The 22,946-nt window shown below is 46.8% G+C and overlaps 1 protein-coding gene across 5 annotated transcripts in view; it reads right to left on the reverse strand.

Annotated features, from left to right (window-relative positions):
• Window positions 1–976: 976 nt before the first annotated feature.
• The window catches only part of nrp1a (neuropilin 1a), a 60,721-nt gene continuing 38,751 nt past the window's right edge, over window positions 977–22,946 (reverse strand). For 4 of the 5 annotated variants that reach the window (XM_076971397.1, XM_076971399.1, XM_076971398.1 and 1 more), the window contains 11 exons: window positions 17,563–17,718; window positions 15,390–15,534; window positions 10,995–11,326; window positions 9,602–9,746; window positions 7,901–8,011; window positions 7,210–7,257; window positions 5,782–5,925; window positions 5,227–5,504; window positions 4,931–5,027; window positions 4,673–4,726; window positions 977–4,427 (listed from right to left, as the gene is read on the reverse strand). In XM_076971397.1, the coding sequence (XP_076827512.1) occupies window positions 4,141–4,427; window positions 4,673–4,726; window positions 4,931–5,027; window positions 5,227–5,504; window positions 5,782–5,925; window positions 7,210–7,257; window positions 7,901–8,011; window positions 9,602–9,746; window positions 10,995–11,326; window positions 15,390–15,534; window positions 17,563–17,718 (1,797 nt within the window). In that variant the 3' untranslated portion in view covers window positions 977–4,140. The remainder of the gene's footprint in view (window positions 4,428–4,672; window positions 4,727–4,930; window positions 5,028–5,226; window positions 5,505–5,781; window positions 5,926–7,209; window positions 7,258–7,900; window positions 8,012–9,601; window positions 9,747–10,994; window positions 11,327–15,389; window positions 15,535–17,562; window positions 17,719–22,946) is intronic. The other variant, XM_076971400.1, reaches the window with a different exon arrangement.

A 22,946-nucleotide genomic window follows, 5' to 3' on the forward strand; every position in this document is an offset into this window, starting at 1 on the left:
CTTCAGCTTCTTTAAAGTACGAGTGTCTTCAGCTTCTTTAAAGTACGAGTGCCTTCAGCTTCTTTAAAGTACGAGTGCCTTCAGCTTTTTAAAGTATGGGTGTCTTCAGCTTCTTTAAAGTATGAGTGCCTTCAGCTTCTTTAAAGTACGAGTGCCTTCAGCTTCTTTAAAGTACGAGTGTCTTCAGTTTCTTTAAAGTACAAGTGTCTTCAGCTTCTTTAAAGTACGAGTGCCTTCAGCTTCTTTAAAGTACGAGTGTCTTCAGTTTCTTTAAAGTACGAGTGTCTTCAGTTTCTTTAAAGTACAAGTGTCTTCAGCTTCTTTAAAGTACGAGTGTCTTCAGCTTCTTTAAAATACGAGTGCCTTCAGCTTTTTAAAGTATGGGTGTCTTCAGCTTCTTTAAAGTATGAGTGCCTTCAGCTTCTTTAAAGTACGAGTGCCTTCAGCTTCTTTAAAGTACGAGTGCCTTCAGCTTCTTTAAAGTACAAGTGTCTTCAGCTTCTTTAAAGTACGAGTGTCTTCAGCTTCTTTAAAGTACGAGTGCCTTCAGCTTCTTTAAAGTACGAGTGTCTTCAATTTCTTTAAAGTACAAGTGTCTTCAGCTTCTTTAAAGTATGAGTGTCTTCAGCTTGTTTAAAGTACAGCTGTCTTCAGCTTCTTTGTTCTGTTTGCTTTGCACATGTACTGTTATGACAGCCATAAGATGGACATTTCCTTTTGTCAGACTCCCTATTCATATACTAAACTGGAACATAAAAAAATGTGAACTATAAAACATTCTGCATGAAAATAAAGTATTGCAAGTTTTTGTGGTTGGGAATGACCCATTGTTATTTTCTATAGAGCGACATTCCCTTTGTGAAAACGTACTGCATATGAAGAAAATGTCCTGTATAATATCAAAGACTAGAGTCAGTGTTCCACTGAAGCCCATTTGCAGAGAATATGTTTAAAGAATAGGCCATACACGACTAGCACGGATTAGCAAAACCTTTATTGGATGTGAATCTTTGGAATGTCCGTTGACCTAAGTTCATCAGAGACAGACATTGGTGGTTTGATTTTCATGATGCAAATGTTGAAATACAAAACATTGATTTCAGTTTTTAAGGCCTTGCTGTTTTATTTAGGTTTTTTCCTACAACAGCAATTACAGAAGCAGTATTGAAAATAAAAGATTTTTTCCTCTTCTTTTCGTAAAAAAAATCAGCACAAAATTCGAACGACAGTACAAAAATGAAGAGATAATTGATCAGGTAAATGGGAACTTTACTATAGGAAATTTGTATACCTTTTTCAATAATGAAAACATCTCGATAATCATATATTTCAGAATCATCTTACATATTCTGAAACTCTAAAAAAATGAACACTGTCTTTTTTTTATTCAGATTTCGTTTTTTACAAATGAATGCTATAAACACATAAACTTCTTTAAATATATCTATCAGTGCAACATCGTTTCTTTTTTTATCCTTGTCGCTACAGTATGCTTTCTTCATGAAGCCTTACTGAAGCACGTGACTCTCTTCAGCTTCAGCTAACACACGTGACTCTCTTCAGCTTCAGCTAACACACGTGACTCTCTTCAGCTTCAGCTAACACACGTAGCATTGAGAGATGGCTTCATGGAAACTACTGGGAAAAAAAGTGAATTGAGAATGTGTTTGCCACAGAACACAACACAACACATAAACATACCAAGAACCCTTTAAAACATGAATCAGTGTGTGTGTGTGTGTGTGTGTATGCGGTGAAGCCCTGTTGGTTATACTACATGCTATATGAAACTCTTAGGTTTTAGGACTTTTACTTTGTAAAATATGACTAGAGGTCTTCTGTCCCAGGACACACGATAGAATGATGTTGAATGATGACCCAGCATAACATAGTTCAGACTCCATATTTTGCATCAGCAGTGAGTCTGTAAGCTGTCCTCTTCCCAGAGTCCAGTGCCCAATCACACATGTTTAAGATGAGTTGGTTTCCAAGCTGAGCTGATGCTGTTCGTGTATGTGTAGTGACATTGTCATTGGCTCCCTGTGATTTGGGGACAACAGTCCTTTGGTACAGATACGCGCCTAGAGTCATTCACAAGGCCAGTCACGTGACGGTTCATCAACGTTTGCCAACCAGCCAATCAACTTATGCATACAAAGTGTGACATCAGTGAACACACAACTCCATGAGAGCAGTTCAGAACATGGGTCTGCCGTGAACAATGTGCTACATTGGTTTGTCAAGCATGAAGAAAATAGCACCATTCTTAATGCACCCACCCCCCAGTGTTTCATTATGATTCAAGACAAATCACCCAAATTTGATGAAAAGTGCATTTGGATTACAAGGATGTCGTGTGACAGTGTGTGAGGACAGTGTGAGGATGGTGTGTGAGGACAGTGTGAGGATGGTGTGTGAGGACAGTGTGAGGATGGTGTGTGAGGACAGTGTGAGGATGGTGTGTGAGGACAGTGTGAGGATGGCGTGTGAGGACAGTGTGAGGACGGTGTGTGAGGACAGTGTGAGGATGGTGTGTGAGGACAGTGTGAGGATGGTGTGTGAGGACAGTGTGAGGACGGTGTGTGAGGACAGTGTGAGGATGGCGTGTGAGGACAGTGTGAGGACGGCGTGTGAGGACAGTGTGAGGATGGTGTGTGAGGACAGTGTGAGGACGGTGTGTGAGGACAGTGTGAGGACGGTGTGTGAGGATGGTGAGAAAGGTGCCAGGGATGGGAAATAAGTGTGACTCAGCAGGGCGCTTACCCCACACTAACGTGAGGTGGTGGGAGTGTGGGGGGGGGGGGGGGGGTGTTCTTGCAGGGTATTTTTGTGGTATGCTGGCAGACATCTAAAACATGATCAGAGACAGAGGACTGGGAAGAGAGGCAAACAGACATAGGACTTGCTTTCTTCTCAGGAGCTTGGAGGATGTCACGTCAAATCATGTGGGATGTCTGTGAATGTCACTGATATCCAGGCAGATGCAACACAAAGGATATGGATATGTGATGGCATGTTTATGCTTCATGGAATATGTATGAACAGAGTAAGAATAGGTTTATTAGAAGTATCATCTGAGAATTAATGTCAGTATGAATGCATGCCTGTGTGTGTATGTGAATGTGGTGTGTTTGTGTGCGTGCATGTGTGTGCGCACTGGCAGGTGTGTGTGTGTGTGTGTGTGTTTGTGCGTGCCCTGGCAGGTGTGTTTGTGTGTGTGTATGCACAGGATATGTCAAATCACTGACTTTACACATGAGCTGCATGTCTGGGGACTGTGATAAAATAACTGAACGGCACAAAAATAGCACATATTATCACTTTTACAAAACAGTCAGACGATTGTATTTACAACACACAACCAAAAACGAAAAAAGAAAACACACACACACACACAACCAAAAAGGGAGAAAACACCGCCAAAAGGGGGAAGGGAGAACTGCAGCTTCTGTTTGTCCTTGTCCTCTGAAAAGGGCAATTAAAATATATTAACCTGTATGTACAATATGTGGGCTCTCAACATGGTGTTTGTTCCAGAACTAAAGGGATGCAAATCTTCAGAACGCAACATAAGGAGGCCGAGAAAGATGTACCAAAGGCACTGACTGAACCACGGCTGAAATCCACCAGGGCGGCGACAGAGCACCACACCCACAGATACTCAACACATGATGGGGCAAATACCCCCACCCTCATCAAACTTGGTTCATTTTGGATTTTTTTTACATTTATCTCCTTTAAACACAAAATGACAACCTTTGAAAATGTTTTTCCTCCCAGAAAAAAAATTAAATGATAAATATGTATGACATTTTCATATATTGGTCTCAACACCAGCATCCGATTGTAGAAATGAGCAACTAAAAATAATACAAAATAATAAAATTAAAAATTAAAATAATCTAAATCATCTGTACATATTCTTTTGTTTCATTTTCTTAATCCTTAATTTTGTACACAGTGTCCCCTACTGGTAGGTTCATTTCACTGCAGCTCCTGAGAAAAGCATGGCTCAGTCCAAATTCTCCTCCCATTGGTTCCCAGAACCTCAGAGCCTTGTCCTCCTTCCAATGGGAGAGCACCAGCAGTCCTTTTTAGCCCGCCTCCCTGAGGAGAGGTTTTCTTTCATTGGTTGGTGCCTCACGCTTCTGAGTATGAGTTCTGTGAGTTGAGTTTGTCTTTCTTTAGCTTGACACCATCCACCAGCTCAAAGTTATAATTCTCCAGGGCGGATAAGTTTCTGTCTGCCATGCCTCCGTGTGAGCAGGCGCAGTAGAGAACCACTCCACAGATGGCCCCCAAGAACACGCCCAGCGCACTCATGGCGATGATGGTGATCAGGATGGGGTCCAGAGTCTTCAACATACTCCCCGCACCACTGATCTCATTGTGCTCGACCATCTCAGGAAAATCAGTGATGTCCTCGACTAGAGAGACAGAGACACGGAGCACAACATGGATCATGGAGACTTACATATAGACTTACATCACGAAGTTACATGTGACTCAACCTTTATTATTTTAATAAAATGGCAATTTACACTTAGGCAGACAAATACACTAACTATACATTTAGGCAATAGAACGTAATGAATATATAATTTTGCCATGCATTAAAACAGCTCGATTGTGCCTTAACAAACAGTTTTTGACATGTGAACAGAAGACTTACTGATTCTCTTGAAGTTGTCCTCAGGCAGCATGGGCTCTGTAGGGACGTCTGGGTCTGTACACACACACAGGAAGGGTGTGACATACACTCACATGTCATGGGGAGCCAGTCACCTGTTGCTGTATCTTTTTGAACTGATGTCCATAAAGCTTTTAACCACTCAAACTGTAGTGATAAAGGTGCACTCGTCTCTACTGAGTTGGAGAGTGATGATGCTGTGGGTGTCACGCTGACAGATGGCTGTGCTTGGGGACTCACCTTTGCAGTCAGCCATGTTGAAATTGTCTAGGATTTTAATGTCATCCACAGCGATGTCACCCCAGCTCTTCCTCTCCACCACACCCTCTATCACCACCTGACAGACACAAACACAGGCGCGTTCGGTTGAGCAGCTCTGTAGAAATCTATCTGCTTCTCCTGGACCCAAGAAACTCCTGTAAGGTTTCAATTTACAAAATGGCTGCTGTGTTTGGAGGTCTCCTACGGGCAGAGTGTGTGTTATAGGTACTGCCAGACACCCTCGGGGGAGGCCGCTGTGATTCGTCCGTACGCACCTGGTAGGGCTTACTGGAGTGGGGAATCAGCACACGCCCCTCCCTCCAACGGTTGCCCTGGTGACCGCTGACGGTCCAGAGCAGTACGTCTGCGGCTCCGTGCGTGCTCTCCCGCCGCTGTTTGATGTGCAGCGTGCCGATGTGTGATCCGAACATGTGGTACCAGAAGGACAGGCACAGGTCCGAGTCGTGACCCGACACGGCCGGACTCACCAGGCGCGCCACCTCGGTCTCCTGTGCGCCTGTTGCCAGGGTGTAGATGAAGTTCCCCGAGCCTCCTGAAGAGAGACAGCGTGACCTTTACATGGCTGGACAAATTTGAGAGAATGGGGCTTTTTTTGTGTAAAACCTGGCAACCCTATCTTTCTTACTTGAAGTTAGGGCTTTCAAATGTGTGCCGAATTTGTCTATATCACTTAAACTTATATACCACCAATTCAGCTTTCACCTGGTAAATGGTGTCTAATTTGTGGTGCACTGTGGTGCGTGTAGTGTGTGGTGTTGTGCTACGTTCTGTGATGTCATCTGCTGTTCTGTGTTTCGTGTGTCTTTTACCTGTGTGGTCCATGTTGGGCCCGGTGTTGAGTGTCGGGGTGCCGCTCGACTGGATCTGCCATCTGTAGCCAGTGGAGTCCTCAGCTGTCCAGCCACAGAACGAAGGGTCGTTGGCCCAGCCGAAGTCACACGTGAACCAGAGTGCTGCAAGCACACAGACACTGGTGCTCAGCCGCGTGACTCAACCACACATCATGAAAATCTACTCAGTGCTGTGGTGATCTTATTTGATTTTGTAATCCTGACACAACCGAATGATCTCTGTTGGTTTAACTTTTGCAAATAAAGTCAGTGGCTTTTTAAGATACGTCCTGCAAACATACATTCATCCACAAGGGGGCAGTAAATGGCCGTGTTATAAAAGAGAAAAAAATATATAAGTAATCAGATCCCCCAAAATTGTGAAAAATGGAAGAAGCTATCACGAACTATGCAGACAGACACGCAATGTTTTGAGTGATATTCAGAGGTGCATAATATTGATGAAACAGGCAGGAGGTGTGAAATTGAGAATGTTTAATACAGTGCGGCTCTTCTGAGCGACTGAGGAGGGGAGCAAAAGATGAAAGAACAAGTGACTGTGAAATTCAGATGAAGAAACAACAACAAAAGAGGGCAGACACGTGTCGGACTTCTCCAGCGAGCCAATGGTGTCTGTGCGCTGCAGAAAATGCAATAATCTGACGAGCAGAGGAGCTTTCATGAAGTATTTGTCCACTGAAGAGGAAAGAATTTCCCATTATAAGCCACAGGCCAGGCGCCCTGCCCTGCTCCTCAAAAATACCAGTTTCCAATTAAAACTCTATTTCTCTTTTTCCATCTTTGAGGGGGATTTGGGCCTTAGCACTGTGCTCAGATGAGCTTCACAAAATCCCAGAACCTACCGAATGGTTCACATATCAAATAAACCACATGTGTGTGGTTCAAAATGGAAGACACAGACCGTCTCAATATTAACACGTCAAGACCACACGCACACACACACACTCATTCTATTTTCCTGTTTCATATTTGAACACACACACACACACACACACACACACACACACACACACACACACACACACACACACACACACACACACACACACACACAGAGAGCCTAATTAGCTAGAGTAAGATAAGGGACATTGCTCTCTCAGTCAGACTTCGACCATTAGCTCGCAGTCTCGCCTGGACGGTTATGCTGAGCAAGCAAGACTGGCAGGACCCTCATTAACAGCTGGCCAACGCAAAGACGCTCACGCAACCACCAATGAGTGGCAATCACTCACGCCACCCACAGCTAAAGCTTATATAAGCTTGTAAAGTTATACACTGAAAAATCTTTCAGTTCATCCTTAGGTGATGTTTGAAAAGCCAAGGACATGAGCCAAAGGTACCACAAGGGCACTTACTGGAGGCTCAGCAGACCGCTGACAGACTCACCTGGCTCAGGGCTCAGCACCGTAGTCGTCTCAGGCATGGTCGTCCCACCTGCGCCAATGACAAAACGAAATCAGATACACGGCTACAACTGGGGCCCTGCTGTCCTTGCTGACTACATTATACTGTATGAGGCATGGATCCGTTTTAAAGACCTGGCACATGCTGTTTGGGTTTGCAGTTCCTCTCTCTCTCGGATCAGACTAGCCCTGTCCCGATTCGCCCTAGCTTGAGAAAATCTCGAGCGTTGACCTTTTGTTCATTGAGCTCAGACAATAGGTGAAGACATGCGGCGTGACTGTAGCCAGCTGGACAGCAGGGGACATGAAGGTCACATACACGGAGCGAACAACATTCATCAGAAGCTTGTGTTCGCTCGCTTAGCGGAGAGCCACATCTGTTAGCATTAGTGCAGGGATGAGGAACAGAAACGAAGTCGTGTGGCGAACACACCAAGGCTCGGAGCACCAGAGGACGTGGGCGACGCGTGTACACGTGTGGTAGGTGTAAACAGAACAGGGCAGGCAGGGGAGTAGGCTGAGCGGGAAATGACAGGGCCGGTTTGGGCACGCTCAGTCTGTATCATGCTGGAGGTTGGGGCGTCTAGACGGCGGGGTTAGACGGAGCCTAGCGCGTCTGCCGTGTGCCCAGTGTAGTGAGGAGGGACGCAGTCTCTGCAGGCTGGTGTTAGCACCTGTCTGGTCGTAGTCATCACCTGTTCCGCTGTGACAGCTGGCCTGCTCGTCGTCACACTCGTCTGCCGGAGTGGTGGGGGGCGCTGGCATGGTAGGTGGCACAGTGGGCGCTGGAGAGAGAGAGAGAGAGAGAGAGAGAGAGAGAGAGAGAGAGAGAGAGAGAGAGAGAGAGAGAGAGAGAGAGAGAGAGAGAAAGAGGGAGTGACATTAATGTACATTAGTGCATTAATCATGTCAACAACTGTTATAAAACACATACAACCACAGACTCACCCCGAGGCCCCTAAGTAAGTGGTCTCCTGGGTTGTGTGTTTGTCATCTGGACGGTGCATGTGTGTGTGTGCTGAGGTCTGGCTCCATGCCCGAGGGCCATGGCAGGCAGGGCGTTCCACCCCGGGCCATCCTGGTCTGGCAAGCAGAGCAGGCCTCTCATTAAGGGCCCGCACCCGCTCAGCTTGGCCCGGCTCTCTGCCGGACTCCCTGTTTACTCCCTGCTGGTAATGAGGGGCCCATCCACCAGCAGGGCTTTCCCCAGGCGAGCGGGGAAGAGGAGGAGGAGGAGGAGTGCAGACGAAGGGGCGGAGGAGTCCGGCGCAAAGGGGAGGGCCCGGTTACTGAGCGGCTCGGGACAGAAGCACTGGAGGGTCCGTGCGGATTAAAGCCTCCTGCTACAGCTAAGCTCCTTACTTATCTCCTCATGCCCACCGATAGCACACCTGTGTGTTTATGCATACATGTCTTTTCTTCAGCACAGCAACATTTTGTATTCTCAGGTACAGGTCTTTTCTATGGTTAGCTATGGGGAACTGACAGTGATTGAGAGCATTTAAAATTGTTTTGCATTGTCTGTAAGTGTGTGTGTGTGTGTGTGTGTGTGTGTGTGTGTGTGTGTGTGTGTGTGTGTGTGTTGGGATTTCTAGTGAAAACAAGCACTCTCCTCAAGCTGAAACCCACAGCTGGATGATGTAGCTTACATAAACCAGCTTCACTGACTCCCAGAAATCCAATATGTAAATCCACTTAACACAGCCTGAACAGAGAACAGATCTCATAACAAACGAAATAAGCTCAAACAGAGGGAGCAGAGGGAGGGAGGGGAGGGGCTGTGAGAGAGAGCAGAGAGAAGAGGAGAAAAACGGATGAACAGATAACAGACAGAGTCACGGTGAGACTACGAGACAGACAGGAAGGCAGGGGCAGGGCCAACCAGTGTGACTGTCCTAATCCTGAAAGACAGGTGGACACTGAAGTGTCTCCAGTTGTGAGGGGGTCTCTGTCATTAGGGCGGGGCATAAACAGATGCTTATTTTAATGGGAGACTTAACTTTGATGTGGTGTCTTTGGGAGCATCACACACACCCTGCCACACACACCCCGCAGACAGCCAAACCCTTCCGGGCAGAGCCAGCCGCGTTCTGCATTTTGACATTTCCAGCTACAGTATTTATTTATTTATGTATTTATTTATTTATTAGGTTGTGGGGTGTGAATGATCTGCTTTGGCAGTTGGCTGCTAATTTGTATACCCATTTGTTTTTATTCTGGAGCGTACAGGAGGGGAACCGTTATGAATGAGGAGGAGAGAGAATAGCAGGAGGGAGCACAACAGAGATTGACAGATAAAAAAGGGAGAGAATGTGTGTGTGTGTGTGTGTGTGTGTGTGTGTGTGTGTGTGTGTGTGTGCGTGCTTTAGACCTACCTTCCATCTCACAGCCCAGGAGCTCCAGTCTTAAGCCCATGCCCGTGGGGCTAGCCCTGTCTGGGTAAACCCTGATGAAGCGTGTCAGAATGGGCTCCACTGTCCTCAGCACCGGTGTGTCATAATTCATATTCCCATCGAAAAGCTGTGCCAAGGACACAGGCAGAGAGTCAGCTGCAGTAACTCAAAATTCCACATCGTTTATTCTGCTCTGTTGCACTGGGAGCAATGGGATTGTACTGGGAATTAAGCAGAAGGAAAAGCCTCAATCCGCTGATTGACATCTACAGTGAGCACGCGAGTGAAAGCCTGCCGGCTAGCGCCACGGCCCACAGCAGCAGGAGGCCCAGCCTGCCCCAGCCGCTCCCACGCACCTCCCACTCCTGCTTCAAAAGACTCCCTGGCCAGACCGAGCTGCCGTAGGAGAATGAAGAAGATGAGAGAGAGAGGGAGGGAGAGAGTGGGAGAGAGAGAGACAGAGAGGGAGAGGGAGAGAGAGAGAGAGACACAAACAGAGAGAAAGAGATGGAGATAGATAGATAGAGAGAGAGAGAGAGAGAGAGAGAGACAAACAGAGAGAAAGAGATGGAGATAGATAGATAGAGAGAGAGAGAGAGAGAGAGAGAGAGAGAGAGAGACAGAGAGAGAGAGAGACAGAGACAGACTGAGGAAAGGCAGAGGCCAAGTCAGAAAATGGGAGACATGCTCCAGCTCAAATGAATGAACTACATCACAAGGCTTGAAGCATGAAAGAGAATTAATGTGCACCAGCACCCATGGCGGTGTATCTCCTGTTCCACTGATGCAGAGAGAGAGAGAGAGAGAGTGGGGAATGCAGGATGAGAAAGACCAGACAGGAGGTTTACAGAGGCCAGGCCTATATCAAAGCTCTACCCCTCTTTACAACGGGCATGGTGCCATCTGTGGTGGAAACCCAGATGGTGCCAGGCTGTGCATTAGGATGAGGTGGGTCTACTCCCCCTGGAGGCAAAGGGGCTGAACTACACGTTCAGGTCCTTCACTAACACATTAACAATCCTCTGAAGCAAATCCTCCTTCCTCATCTGTTTTTACCCCCATCAGCTTACTATAAAAGCATTTTATACAGCAGGGAGTGGAAACAAGGCAAACAAGTGAAGGTGACTTAGAAGTCACCAAACTATAAGATCACCAAACTATAAAATAGTGTATATTTATAGGGGCATTTTAATGCAGGCACATATGCTGTTGTGCAGGTTTTCTGTCAAAATGTCAGAAGGTTCCGGATAAGACTGCCCATACCAGGATACGCTGCACCCTGTTATTGTTAATTTATTTGCTTCTCTAGTCGGGCCTGTTTGTGGAAGTCCTACATCCTCAGCAACCTCCTCTTCCTCCTCCTCATCTTCCTCACCTTGGGTTTGTTGCTGCTGGCCTCCATCACCATCTTCCAGTCAGAGCCGTTGGTACCGTAGCCCAGGCGGAACTTCTTCATGAACACCTTGTTCTCGCGGTGCTTGCCTCCCTGAAGAACCAGGCCACGAACGAGCTTCTCCCGGCCCAGGTCCACCTGGAGCCACTCGTCGGCGTAGGCCTGCGGCTGGGGCAGCAACGTCCAGCCCGAGCGGCTGGTCAGCAGCCGTGCGTTCTCCGGCACCCAGCTGCGATCGGTGTGGGAGGAGGCCGTGATCTGGTCATCCGTGATGAGGCCCGAGACCATGCCGAGCATGCCTGAGCAGGGGTAGTCTGTGTGGGGGAGAGAGGAGGGGAGGAGTGGGGGGTGGTGAGACCCAGTGGAGAACACAGGCTGGCCAACAATGGACAGGGAGGGCTGAACATTTTCATGGTGATGAAAGACAGATAGACAGAGACAGAGACAGAGAAGAGAGAGAGAGAGAAAAGAGCGAAAGGGGAGAAACAGACAGAGAGAGAGGCAGGGAGATGCTGCTGTTGGCTGTCCAAAGCCGAGACCCGTGTCAGTGAGCTTTGGAAGTGTTCTTGGCAGGAGCTTTGCCCGAGACACAAGAGGGCAGCGAGACCGTCAGAGCAGTGAGAAGATGAGCAAAAGGACGGTGCCTCAGAGAGACTGAGAAATCCACGCACGCACTGCGCTCTCCTAACCCTCACATCCACCGACACCCTCACACTTTTTCTCACACTGTCTCTCCTGCACGCTGCCGGTTTCTCTCTCTCCTGACCCCCTGCATATTAACTTGCTCGCCTGCAGTGTTTGTCTCCAGGTATCTAATTAAAACTATCCTCTGGCACTGTTCTACCTTTCATATCTGAGCAGCTCCAAGCTCTCTTCCCCCTCCCCCGAGCCCCCCTCCCCTCCCCCCTCCCTTTCTTTTACTCTTTGATATTCCCCCCTCTCGCTCACTCGGCCTGTTCTCGTTGGCTCCTCACGTTCTCGGTCTGCTACTGTGTGCATCCTGGCGTGCTCTGTAATCTATCACCATATCTCTCAACTTGGCCCCTTTGTTTCAGTCTCTGTAATGAGGTGTTTTTTTTTCCATCACACATTGCTGCTTTGCACGGAAAGAGACTCGATATTACGGAAAAAATCTCAAGCTTGACTGCCCGCCCGGGGCGTCCGGTGACCACTTACAGTAGCAGTAGGTAACATAAAAATACCTTTTTGTCATATTCGCTAAAAATGTCACTATGTCCAGACAGTAGCACAGATAATCTGTGAAAAAATCAGGCTCAGGTTGCACCTAGTACTCCTAATGTCATGTGCAGGAATCCACAGAGCCCGCAATCAAAACAACCAATCAGAGTCAGGAGGCGTGTTCATCACTGCTGGCGCGTGCACACGCTCTCTTGTGTAATCAGTGAACGGCTCCAGGAACTTTGCAAAAGCAGTGGTGAATAAACAACCATCAACATCGACTACCTACCCCATAAGTCCTTTGCCAACAAAAGCTTACATGACAAAGACAAGTAAACAGACGTTGACAAATGAAGAAAAGCAAGCTAAACAGAACAAATGAGACTGGGACCGAGATAAAGTCAAGATAAAAAACCAGTTTGCTTTTCAGAGGTGGAGAGAGTTACTCGACCTGAATAGATTTCAAACCAAAGCTGGGTTAACCACATATCTGCTCAACAGGTAGCTAATTAGCCCTGCTTGATTTATATTTGATTTGATTTCCAAAAAGAAATTAACCACAAAGCTAAAACAATAATGGTTAGAGTAAGACAGATTTCTCACGCTAATGTTAGCTTGTCTCCGACACTAAGGCACTGTTTATTTGGGTGTTGTTTGAGAAGTGCCCAGGCGTTCGTGTCGGTTTGATGTTTCTCCTGCCGTTTATGCGTGTCTGCGCTCTCATAGCTAAGTGTTCTCCTAAGTGGTTTGCTGCTTATTTCGCACTCTTGATGACAGTTTCTGTTCTCAAACATCTAAGCACTGAAATAACTGTGTGCGAGTTCTTTTACCAAATAGACACTGCTGTAATTACTTTTCATGTCTAAAAGATCTATTACTGCTTGTTTGTGGGCCAGCGATGTTGACATTTCACAGCGTACACGGCTTCGTTCTCTGAGCGGAGGGGATTTGGAGACCAATTTCAAGTCCACTCTCCGCTCAATCATAAAGACTGCGGCTTTAACCAAGCGTCTCGCTCCCTGAAAAATGCATTTGGACTCTGCTGACCCGGTGGCCATCTTGGCACCTAAGGTCGGGTCCTGCAGTGCAGAAGGCCATAGGGGATGCGTGCGGATGTGACGTGGATGGTTCTAATGCGCTGTGAAATACCAGCAGAACAGAGGATTAATTCACAGATCCACCTTGTGGCCATGGCAGGAAGTCCCAGAGCAGATCTGGAACGGAATGTGTATTCGCTTGGGGCTTCCAGGAGCTCCGATCAGCCCTGAGCAGCCTTGGTTTGAGCACATGCACATATGTGTATAAGAGACAGAGTGCCAACATTGGACTCTAAGCTTATTATTAGTGTTATAACCATTGCAAAGGAGTGAACTTTTTAATCGAGTCTCAAAGGCTTGGAAGCAGCTGGATATCAGGTTGCAGAATGGGTTAGAGCGTGCTTTGAAGCCATCGGCTTGTTTGGTCTGGGCGACCTGTTTATGGAAATCAGATGTGATTTGGGGAAAGCTTTTTTTCTGGAAGCTTCTGAGGTGGTAGGAATGGCGGGACACGCCCGGAGTGCTGTAAGCAGGCTTGCGAGCGTTGTTGCGTGAGTCTCCTGTCCGGCTGCAATGATCTGGCTGGGCGGGTGGAGCGGGCGGAGGCTAGATGGCCGCACGCACACATGGTCTTATTTACAAACAGCCAGAGGAAGTTTACGAAGGGCTGTGGTGTGCCTATCAGACACGAACACACTACTGAACACACTCCAGCAACACATAACACATGCAGTTTGCATCTGTGTTTCACCACTCACTCCTTGGGCGTGCACGGCTCCAAGCCCTCAGTAAAGGTGGAAAAAGCGCTACCATCTCAGGATCAGCACCCCGCTATGGGGAAATTACTGCATAGGAAACACTATACATACACTACATTTCTATCCTCTATTATTAAGCTGCGTGTTGTGTTTAGGCCGTATTATCAAACTGTGTTCGAAGGCTCTCATCTCTAAACACGGCCCTTATTTTCAGGCTTCTCACTCAACACATTCAGTGCACGCTAAGTGAACAGGCCCTGCAGAACCCTCTCATCAAAAGCAGCTCACCAGCTGCAGAGCGTGGCCGCATCATCAGAGGGAATCCGCAGCACGCTAATGATGTCACGAAGAGGCCCTGGTTCCTGTGATGTGTTTAGAATATGGTGTGCTCACCCTTCCTACACAAGGGTGCCACAGCTGGGCTGCACTATTACAGCTAACCGCACACACACACACACACACACACACACACACACACACACACACACACACACACACACACACACACACACACACACACACACACACACACACACATGCACACATACATATGCCACCAAAACTAAATATATCTATGTATATAGTCTATAAAAATAGAGCAGCTTATACATAAGCATATACTAGATTGACTGTTCACACACACACACACACACACACACACACACACACACACACACACACACACACACACACACACACACACACCCTCTATGCACAAAAGGAAGCCGTTTCAGCAGGGAGGCAGAGATGATATGAAAGCCTTCATAATCAGTGCCCTGTAGAAGGTGGAGCCATGCCAAAACATGCAGATGAGCATGCAAATGAGTCCAGGGCCAGCTGGGACTGTGCGACTGGTGGGTGAGGAGCTGTGCATTTATAATAAGAATGTAACACATGTGTGTGTGTGTGTGTGTGTGTGTGTGTGTGGTTGAGGTGGAGAGGCAGAAACTCTGGAGAGTAAAAGTAGAAGTAGGGAGGTAGAGAGAAGGAAGTTGAAGTGGGAAGGTGAGATGGTGTGGAAGGAGATGCAGCCGTTGCTGCTCTGGGCAGCATCCATTTTAAATGAAGGGCGTCCAAACATAGAGTAAGATGAATAAGTAACCCTCTCCCTTACATGAACGCATGATGTAACCATCCCTGTCAGACCCAGAGAAAAATAACACACGCTGGCAATGGCTTTTCAGTATGGCGAATAAACACTTCTCACACAAGCCAGGAGAGTGTGAAACGTAAACGGCACGATTCAAATCTGAATGAGAGATTTAGCCTGTACAGAGGGACATTCAGCAGCCTTCTGTACTGAACACTGCCGTGCCAACACAGCTGATTTCACTCAGGACAAATCCCAGCTATACCAACAGGAGGCTGAAGGGAGACTGGGGGGAGATATCAGAGGAGCCCACCTGATATCTTGCAGCCGTACACCTCGAAGCGCAGCGCGATCCCCACCTCCCAGCTGAAGGGGCGGAGCCGCACGAATCGCGTCAGCGTTGGCTTGGGCAGCGGGGTCTTCACAACGTCCGTCGGGTTGCTGTTGCCCTGGAAAACCTGCCGGACGGGCATCAATCTTCAATTATTCAGGAGGCTTCCACAGAGGATTCCGAAGCCTGGAGCTCTCTGAGCTCACTGGCCCAGATACACGAATACTTGTCTGGCCTGGATGCAGGAATATTGGACTGCACTGGATGCCAGACAGCTCCCTACAAAACATTAACACACCGCTTGGTTATGTTTATGGACGCAGCCGTCCACAGAGCCGGCTGGAGTGGTGTTTGCGCTGGAGAGATTTGCTCTGCCTGCCAGTGGTTCAGAAGCCACAGCAAATCTCCGAACCGTCTCCAATTATGGGCCTGTCCGCCGGGTTGCCCAGCTAAGAGCAGATCATTTAGTGGCTCTGTCAGAGTGGTACGTCTCCCAGCGCTTGTGGGCACTGACAGCTAAAGCGCACTCAGCGAGGACACGAAACAGCAGTAGGAGGAAACGCGTTTGGATGGTAAAGATGAATAAAAGCTGGGGCTACCCTGGGGCGACCCACAGTGCTCTCCTCTAACACCTGCTATAATCAAGAAAAGAGAAACCTGATTTAGGTGTGTGTGCGTGTGTATATTTATATATAAACACACACACACACACACACACATCACTGTCAGTGTGCCTGTGTGTGTGTACTGTCTGTATGTGGTGTGGATGTGTATGCAGTATAGCATATAGCAAAGGGAGGTGCTTTATCACTGTGGACTTACATAAGGTGGTGATACATGTGCAGATGTGTTTAAGGAGACTATATCTGTGGATGAGTGTCATGACCCAGAGCAAAGTGGTCAGGAAAGAGAGCCAGCCAGGGCCCGGTTCCATTAGCCCCTTCTGCAGTGCCTGGTGCTGTCCGCGTTACTGGGCCCAGCCTGTCAAACGTGTGCGAGACTGAAAGGAACACAGGAAGCCATCCACTCTCCTTAAATGTCACGCCGATGCTCCGTTCCACCGCACTAACTATTAAAGCACTTTTTTTTCAGAGTTACAACCATGGAGTCAAGCTGCAACCTCAGCGGTCTGCAAATGGGCCCCCCTCGTCTCCTCACAAAAGCACTTTAGAGAGCACCCAGAGAGAGAGAGAGAGAGAGAGAGAGAGAGAGAGAGAGAGAGAGAGAGAGAGAGAGAGAGAGTGTCAGAGTCAGACAGACAGAGTATGAGAGTGAGAGAGACAGACACAGAGAGAGAGACATTAGAACCTAATCTTAGAGCACAGACTTTTAAAAAGACAATTGCCCATTTTACTGGGAAGGAAAAACTGGGCCTTGGGGTTTACACACAGAAGCCATTTCTCATATGTGTAGACATATTCGCTCACATATATAACACACACATCTAACAATCAGTTTAAAAGGTCTATTTTACAACTTTTGAACTCATTATTAGAAGGATGGTTTATATATAGAACTGTTGGTCTTTTAATAGATTCACTCACATAGACGCCCACATCCACCATTTCTCCTGATAATAATAATTTCTTTGTTCTTTTGTTTCATCCTTTGGTGAAGAAATCCTACTGGTTTTGTTGACATCACACTCTCCAGAAGAAAAGAACAGCCTTCTCGTCCTCCGTCTGGCTACTGTGGTGGTTTTAGAGTTGTTTTCATCTGTTTTTACTGAGCTGAATGTAAATACGTTCCAGGCTGGGGGAATGACGGAGTCTGAGATCCTGACATGAGTCATGGCCGGGAATATCACGGCGCTGGATCCAACATCAGCGCACTGCGACAGTGCGGAGTAAAGGAGTCTGAGATCCTGACATGAGTCATGGCTGGGAATATCGTGGTGCTGGATCCACGGGTGCATTGCGACAGTACCACGCTGCAGTCTGCTCAGGATTAGCACCCATGCTACAGTGCTTTCATTGGAACAGTGTGTTAATCCTCTGCGGGACCGTGTCTGGAAAACACACTCTTGCAAAGCACATCTTGCTGTATCCGATTTTTATACGAACATCCAGAACCCAGTGGCGTGAATGACATGTGATGGTCGGCTGTTCAAAAGACAGTGATAGGGTGATAGGCGGTGTAGACAGAGAACTCCTACCTTCTGCTTGGAGCCCTCCTTCAGGGTGATCCAGTCCTCGCCGTTGGAGCTCACGTCTACTTTGTAGGTCTTCACAAAGTACTTCCTATTGGTCTCCTGAGAAATGGCGCCCTGCGTGCCGATGGCCGACACAAAACGCAGGAAGCCCAGGTCAACCTGCGGGGGGGGGTAGAGGGAGGTGGGGGCAGTGAGTCAGCGCGCACACACACACACAACAATGTACAGACGAGCAATACTGTAAAACACACTTCCCAAATGCCACTTTCATAACCTTACAGGGGACAGAGAAGGGACGGCTGACTCTATGAGTCTCAGTTTAATAAAGGATGGGCGTGGAGACGATTTAATTTCCTGTGACACCGGAACTTATTGGATAAATGGAGATATGGAGCATTACTGACTCCATGGCCAGAGAGGAAGGAAAAATGCAGGAAAGAGGAGAGATTTTCAGATGTGTGCAGTATTAAAAAATGAATGCTTCATAAAGGAATCATGAGCTCTGCTGTCATTACGTAGTGCTAGCAGGCAGAAGACAGCAAGGGAGAGCAACGCTAGAGGTTACTGGCAGGGGATGTGTGTGTATGGGTGTGTGTATTTGTGTGTGTGTGTGTGTGTGTGTGTGTGTGTGTGTGTGTGTGTGTGTGTGTGTCATAGCAAGCAGATTTGCAGACTGTGCAGTTTGCCCTACTCAAATCCAAGATAAATCCACCTACAGCATGCCTGTTAAACTAGGACTGCCTAAGATACACACTGTGATTCGTGCTGAATAAATGTGTTTGTGTGCATGTACATCCCGTATCCATATGTAACACATGGGTATAATAGATGGAAACTCTGCCCTGTGTCTGAAACAGCTCTCCCCACTACTGCTCATTCAACCATGCACTGCAACTGATTCATTTTACAGTTTTGCAGGTTGTGCTCTAGGTTATGTTGGTGCATGTATATGTATGTATGTGTGTGTGTGTGTGTGTGTGTGTGTGTGTAAGGAGGGAGGGAGGGAGGGAGAGTGACGGAGGGAGGGAGGGAGAGAGGGAGGGAGAGTGAGAGAGAGGGAGGGAAGGAGGGAGGGAGAGAGCCAGCAGGATGTGCAGAATCTGTAGAATACACAGAGTCACACTGGGATTTTGCATTGTAGCTTGTAGGTGAGACTAATATGGAATAAGGTGAGTGGAAGGTGAAGTGACCAGGACAGCTCAACTGAACACTCTGCCATCATAACTGTCTACTTAAGAACGTTAGAACCTGACTAGCAAGTGACTATCATACTAAGGAACAGCTGTCTCTTCTCTGGAGCTCCTTCACCTCCCCCAAACACAGGAGAAGAAGGTGCCATCAGGTCCATCACCTCCACCATCTGGAAAGTGATGTTACACCACACAGTCGAGCCCTTGGGAAATGTCACTTGTGGACCGATGCTTGCAGAAAGATTCAAAACCTTCATTGTCTCACAGAGACATATTCACTTTGACAGGGCAGCAGCCTCCTGCCCGCACCCATGGTAACCACACACTAAAGTCCTGGATGGGTTTCAGAAGGAGGGCTCAGGTCATTTTTTGTTCCATGAATTTTGTTTCATATTATATAAAGTTATAATTTATAGTCACTCTACTGTACCTGCCAAGATGTCCAAACTAAAGGACAAAACCAGACAGAGCTGTGTTTATAAATCTCTCCAACTGTCCTTTTGCCTAGTTCCTGCATGGTCTGAACAGTAAAGAAAGAAATGGAAAGGAGGAAAGAAAGTAAAGAAAGAAAGAAACGGAGGAGACCAAACAGGAGCAGTTGACCATATAAGGCCCAGAGTTCTCCAGCTGCATACACCCTGTTTCAGGGTATTTATTTGTAATAAAGGGACACACACACACACACACACACACACACACACACACACACACACACACACACACACACACACACACACACACGCACACACACACACACACACACACACACACAGCAAAAGTGGAGTTTGAGTTGCCTCTGGAGGGAGAAGTATGTCTGGAAAAAGTTTATCGAGCCAGAGATTCTAGGCAAAACTGAACTTTAGACCTGAACACTGAAAACAGAATCTTGGACTGGTTACTAGCACTGACATTTTGCCAGGTGTTAGACTGTAATATTTATGACTTTTCAATAAAATGGAGAGGAGAGGAGACATGCAAAGACCAAAAAACAGAGCCGAGTTCAACAGAACACCCAATTCCAAACTAACACTTCTATTCCGGGGGCTGTGATACAAGCACTGAATAATACAGGGAAGTGAATAAACTAATTCTCAAAGAGATTTTCAATGAGAATGACAAATTTAAAAGACAAAATATCAGACTAGATACTCTGTATCAGATTTTGCAATAAATACAATATACTAAACACTTTTCTATGACTGAGGTTAGTTTAAAATGATCAAAATAATGCTTAAATAATACATCGAGACCTCAAACAAAATTTGAATAAGGTTAAAAGTTGCTAATGTAATGTGTCTTTATTACTATAGCAACAACAGCGTAGGGAAAAGGCCCTAGTAGTTAGGACACCCCCAGACAATGGATACAGCAGTGTGAGTCAGCAAAAACAACAACAAACCCCCCCCCCCCCCAAACCTTTCCTACAACACTACTGCAGAACCTTAAAAGGGAAAAGTCCCTGCACTCGTGAGTCCTTCCCTGACCGAGACCACGAGCATTCCTAACGGTGGTAGCTCTTTATCTACACACATGCCTCCTCAGCTACAGCCTGGGAAATTTCAGGTCAAACCTTCCAGACTGCTGATGAGAAAAAAAAACATTAGTCATCTAAGTGTGTGTGTGTGTGTGTATGCGTGACTCTGTGAGTGTGTGTCGGTGATTTTGTGGGTGTGCCTCAAACTTGTTGCAGGTTCTAACAATGGGTTTTAACCTTAATGCCCCTTGATGGTTACACATTTTTAAGCTGAGCTGAACCAGCAGAAACACGTTTTTTCTATTTTTCTTTTTTTTCTTCTCCATTATCCATGTTCTTTTTTTCAGATTTGAAGGCATTACGTGAGAAGGAGTGGCTGGAAAAATGCCAATCATCAGACAAATGTGTCAACACAGTTCACATCCTGAGTCTAATTTATATGTGGGTAGGTCACACACCCTTTCCCATGATGGACCGCTCATTTAACCCAGGTCAATACCGTCCAACTTGATTAAAAATAACAACAAACCAGCTCATATTCCCTTCATGGGAGGAGCTCCAAAAGTGAATTTGGCCTCATGTATGGTTTATAGAGTTTCCAGAACTTTCTACATGGGAAAATGAGAAGAAAAGGCTTTTCATTATCAGTTATCAGGCATGTGATGCAGTCATAGCCACGGGCAAGCCTCTGTCGTCTCCTGGGAATGAAGAATGTGATCTTGCCCTCGGGGTCTTAGAGACAGCTTCTCACTACAAGAGTGGCTGGATCATCTCGTACCTTTTCACTTCTAAATTAACGCAATTAGACAGCTGGGGGAGTTATCTGAGGTCAGTCCTCTTAGCTGTAGACTAAAAAGGACTTACAGTGGGAAATTCCCAAAGGCAGCGTAAAGTAGGCCAAGACAGAGCTCAGTCAGTGTCAGGCGCTTAGACTCTGAGATGGTTGATATGGTATGAGCCCCCCGTCTTGGAGCAGCTATTTGGTTCCCAGTCATAAGAATAACTGCTCTGACTCTGGCACAGGATCAGGCTTTAAAGACTGCGCCTGCGTCTGCGTGAAGAGAACAGAGACTCCAGCCATTACACTGCTAAATAAGAGCAGCACTGCGGCAACAGAATTAGTCGCGTTTTGCTTTGTAGGCTGCCAGTTAAGCCTGGTGTGCAATTAGATTAACAGGGAATGTTTGTGTTCCACCGCATTGGGGGTGTGTAACAGGCAGTGTGTGTGTGTGTGTGTGTGTGTGTGTGTGTGTGTGTGTGTGTGTGTGTGTGTGTGTGTGTGTGTGTGTGTGTGTGTGTGTGTGTGTGTGTGTGTGTGTGTGTGTTTTTAAAAGACTACTATGGTGGCTGTGGATAACATGAATCCACTGCAACCCTCTCTTAACCCTGTCTCACGATTATAAAACTTTCTCCATAACCGTGTCACACACTCATTACTTTCTGTACTGTGAGTGCGTGACACTGGACAGGGGGGCATGAGTACTACCATTCTGGCCTGGCTGGCTACGTCTAGAGGAATTCAGAGGGTTGGGCTACATCCAAAGATGTTTCTTACTTTCCATTAATATCGCTTGTGGGATGGTGTTCAATGGTGTAGGATTAAAAAATTGTGTTTCACTCTGTTTAAATCTCTCTGCAGAAGAAAAATAGCCACATCTTCTGTCACGCGAGTATGGGGGCTGAGTATATTTGGGAACACCCCGATTTCCTGTCCATTCCACTTCCTTTACTTGTATCTCTTCATCAACACAGTAGAGAAAGGGGCTGAAATGCCACAGCCTACTTGAATGTTCAAATCGCAGATTGTCTCGTGTGCCTCTGACTCAAACACCATCTGGTAAGGGTCATCTAGGAGTCCTCGCTGTCCTCCGCACTACAGCACTCCTACGGCTCCTACCAACTGTGCTTAACTGCCACAAAGGGCTTCTCTAAAATTCCATTAACTACAGGTAAAATTAATGTGCATTTTCATGAAAATTGTATTAGAGCGCACTGCGAGACCTGTGGGCTCCACTGCTTCATCACTGCATTCACCTGCTGGAATTAGCCCCTGTTATTTTTAGCCCCCTTGTGTCTCTTTTTTTCCTGGTATTAAATTATGCACATGCTCCTGAGAGGTGATCATCTATTTGTAAGACAGTGAGCAACGACGGGAGCCTGGGTAATAGGGCGGAAGGTATGTGCACAGACCGTACGTCTCTGGACGCGGAATGAAAACTAATAATGATAAAAAAGAACTCGGGTTTAATTTCCGTAGCATTTAGGTTCAGTGGGCAACACCCACTTCATGGGGCTTTGCCGATTTATCACTCACTTGATCAGATGATATACAGACTCAGCAGTCAGTATCGAGCTGTTTGGGCTTACCTTTTGTTGCAGTGATGGCCGTGGCTTACGGGATGCTATTAATGCTATAATATATCAGTAGCCGTGTGCCATAAGTGGGCTGATGACTGGCTGAAGACCCTGGTCAGGTAAGGAAGAGAGTGACAGTGGGGCTCCATCACCGTGTGCATTACTGGTCTCTCCTGTCTTAAGCTTAGCTACCGCATTTTCCACGGACTTCATATGAGCCTCCTGCATGCTCACATACACAAGACAAAAAGCTCAAACAAGCTACAGTTTGGCTTATGGGAAAAAAAGAGGAAGGCTTATGTATCTTAACTCCTGCTAAAGCGACACCTCTTTAAGATAACTAGAACGTGGCCCAGGTGTGGTGTTAG

The sequence above is a fragment of the Brachyhypopomus gauderio genome, chromosome 13, assembly GCF_052324685.1.
Source record: "Brachyhypopomus gauderio isolate BG-103 chromosome 13, BGAUD_0.2, whole genome shotgun sequence".
NCBI lineage: Eukaryota > Metazoa > Chordata > Actinopteri > Gymnotiformes > Hypopomidae > Brachyhypopomus > Brachyhypopomus gauderio.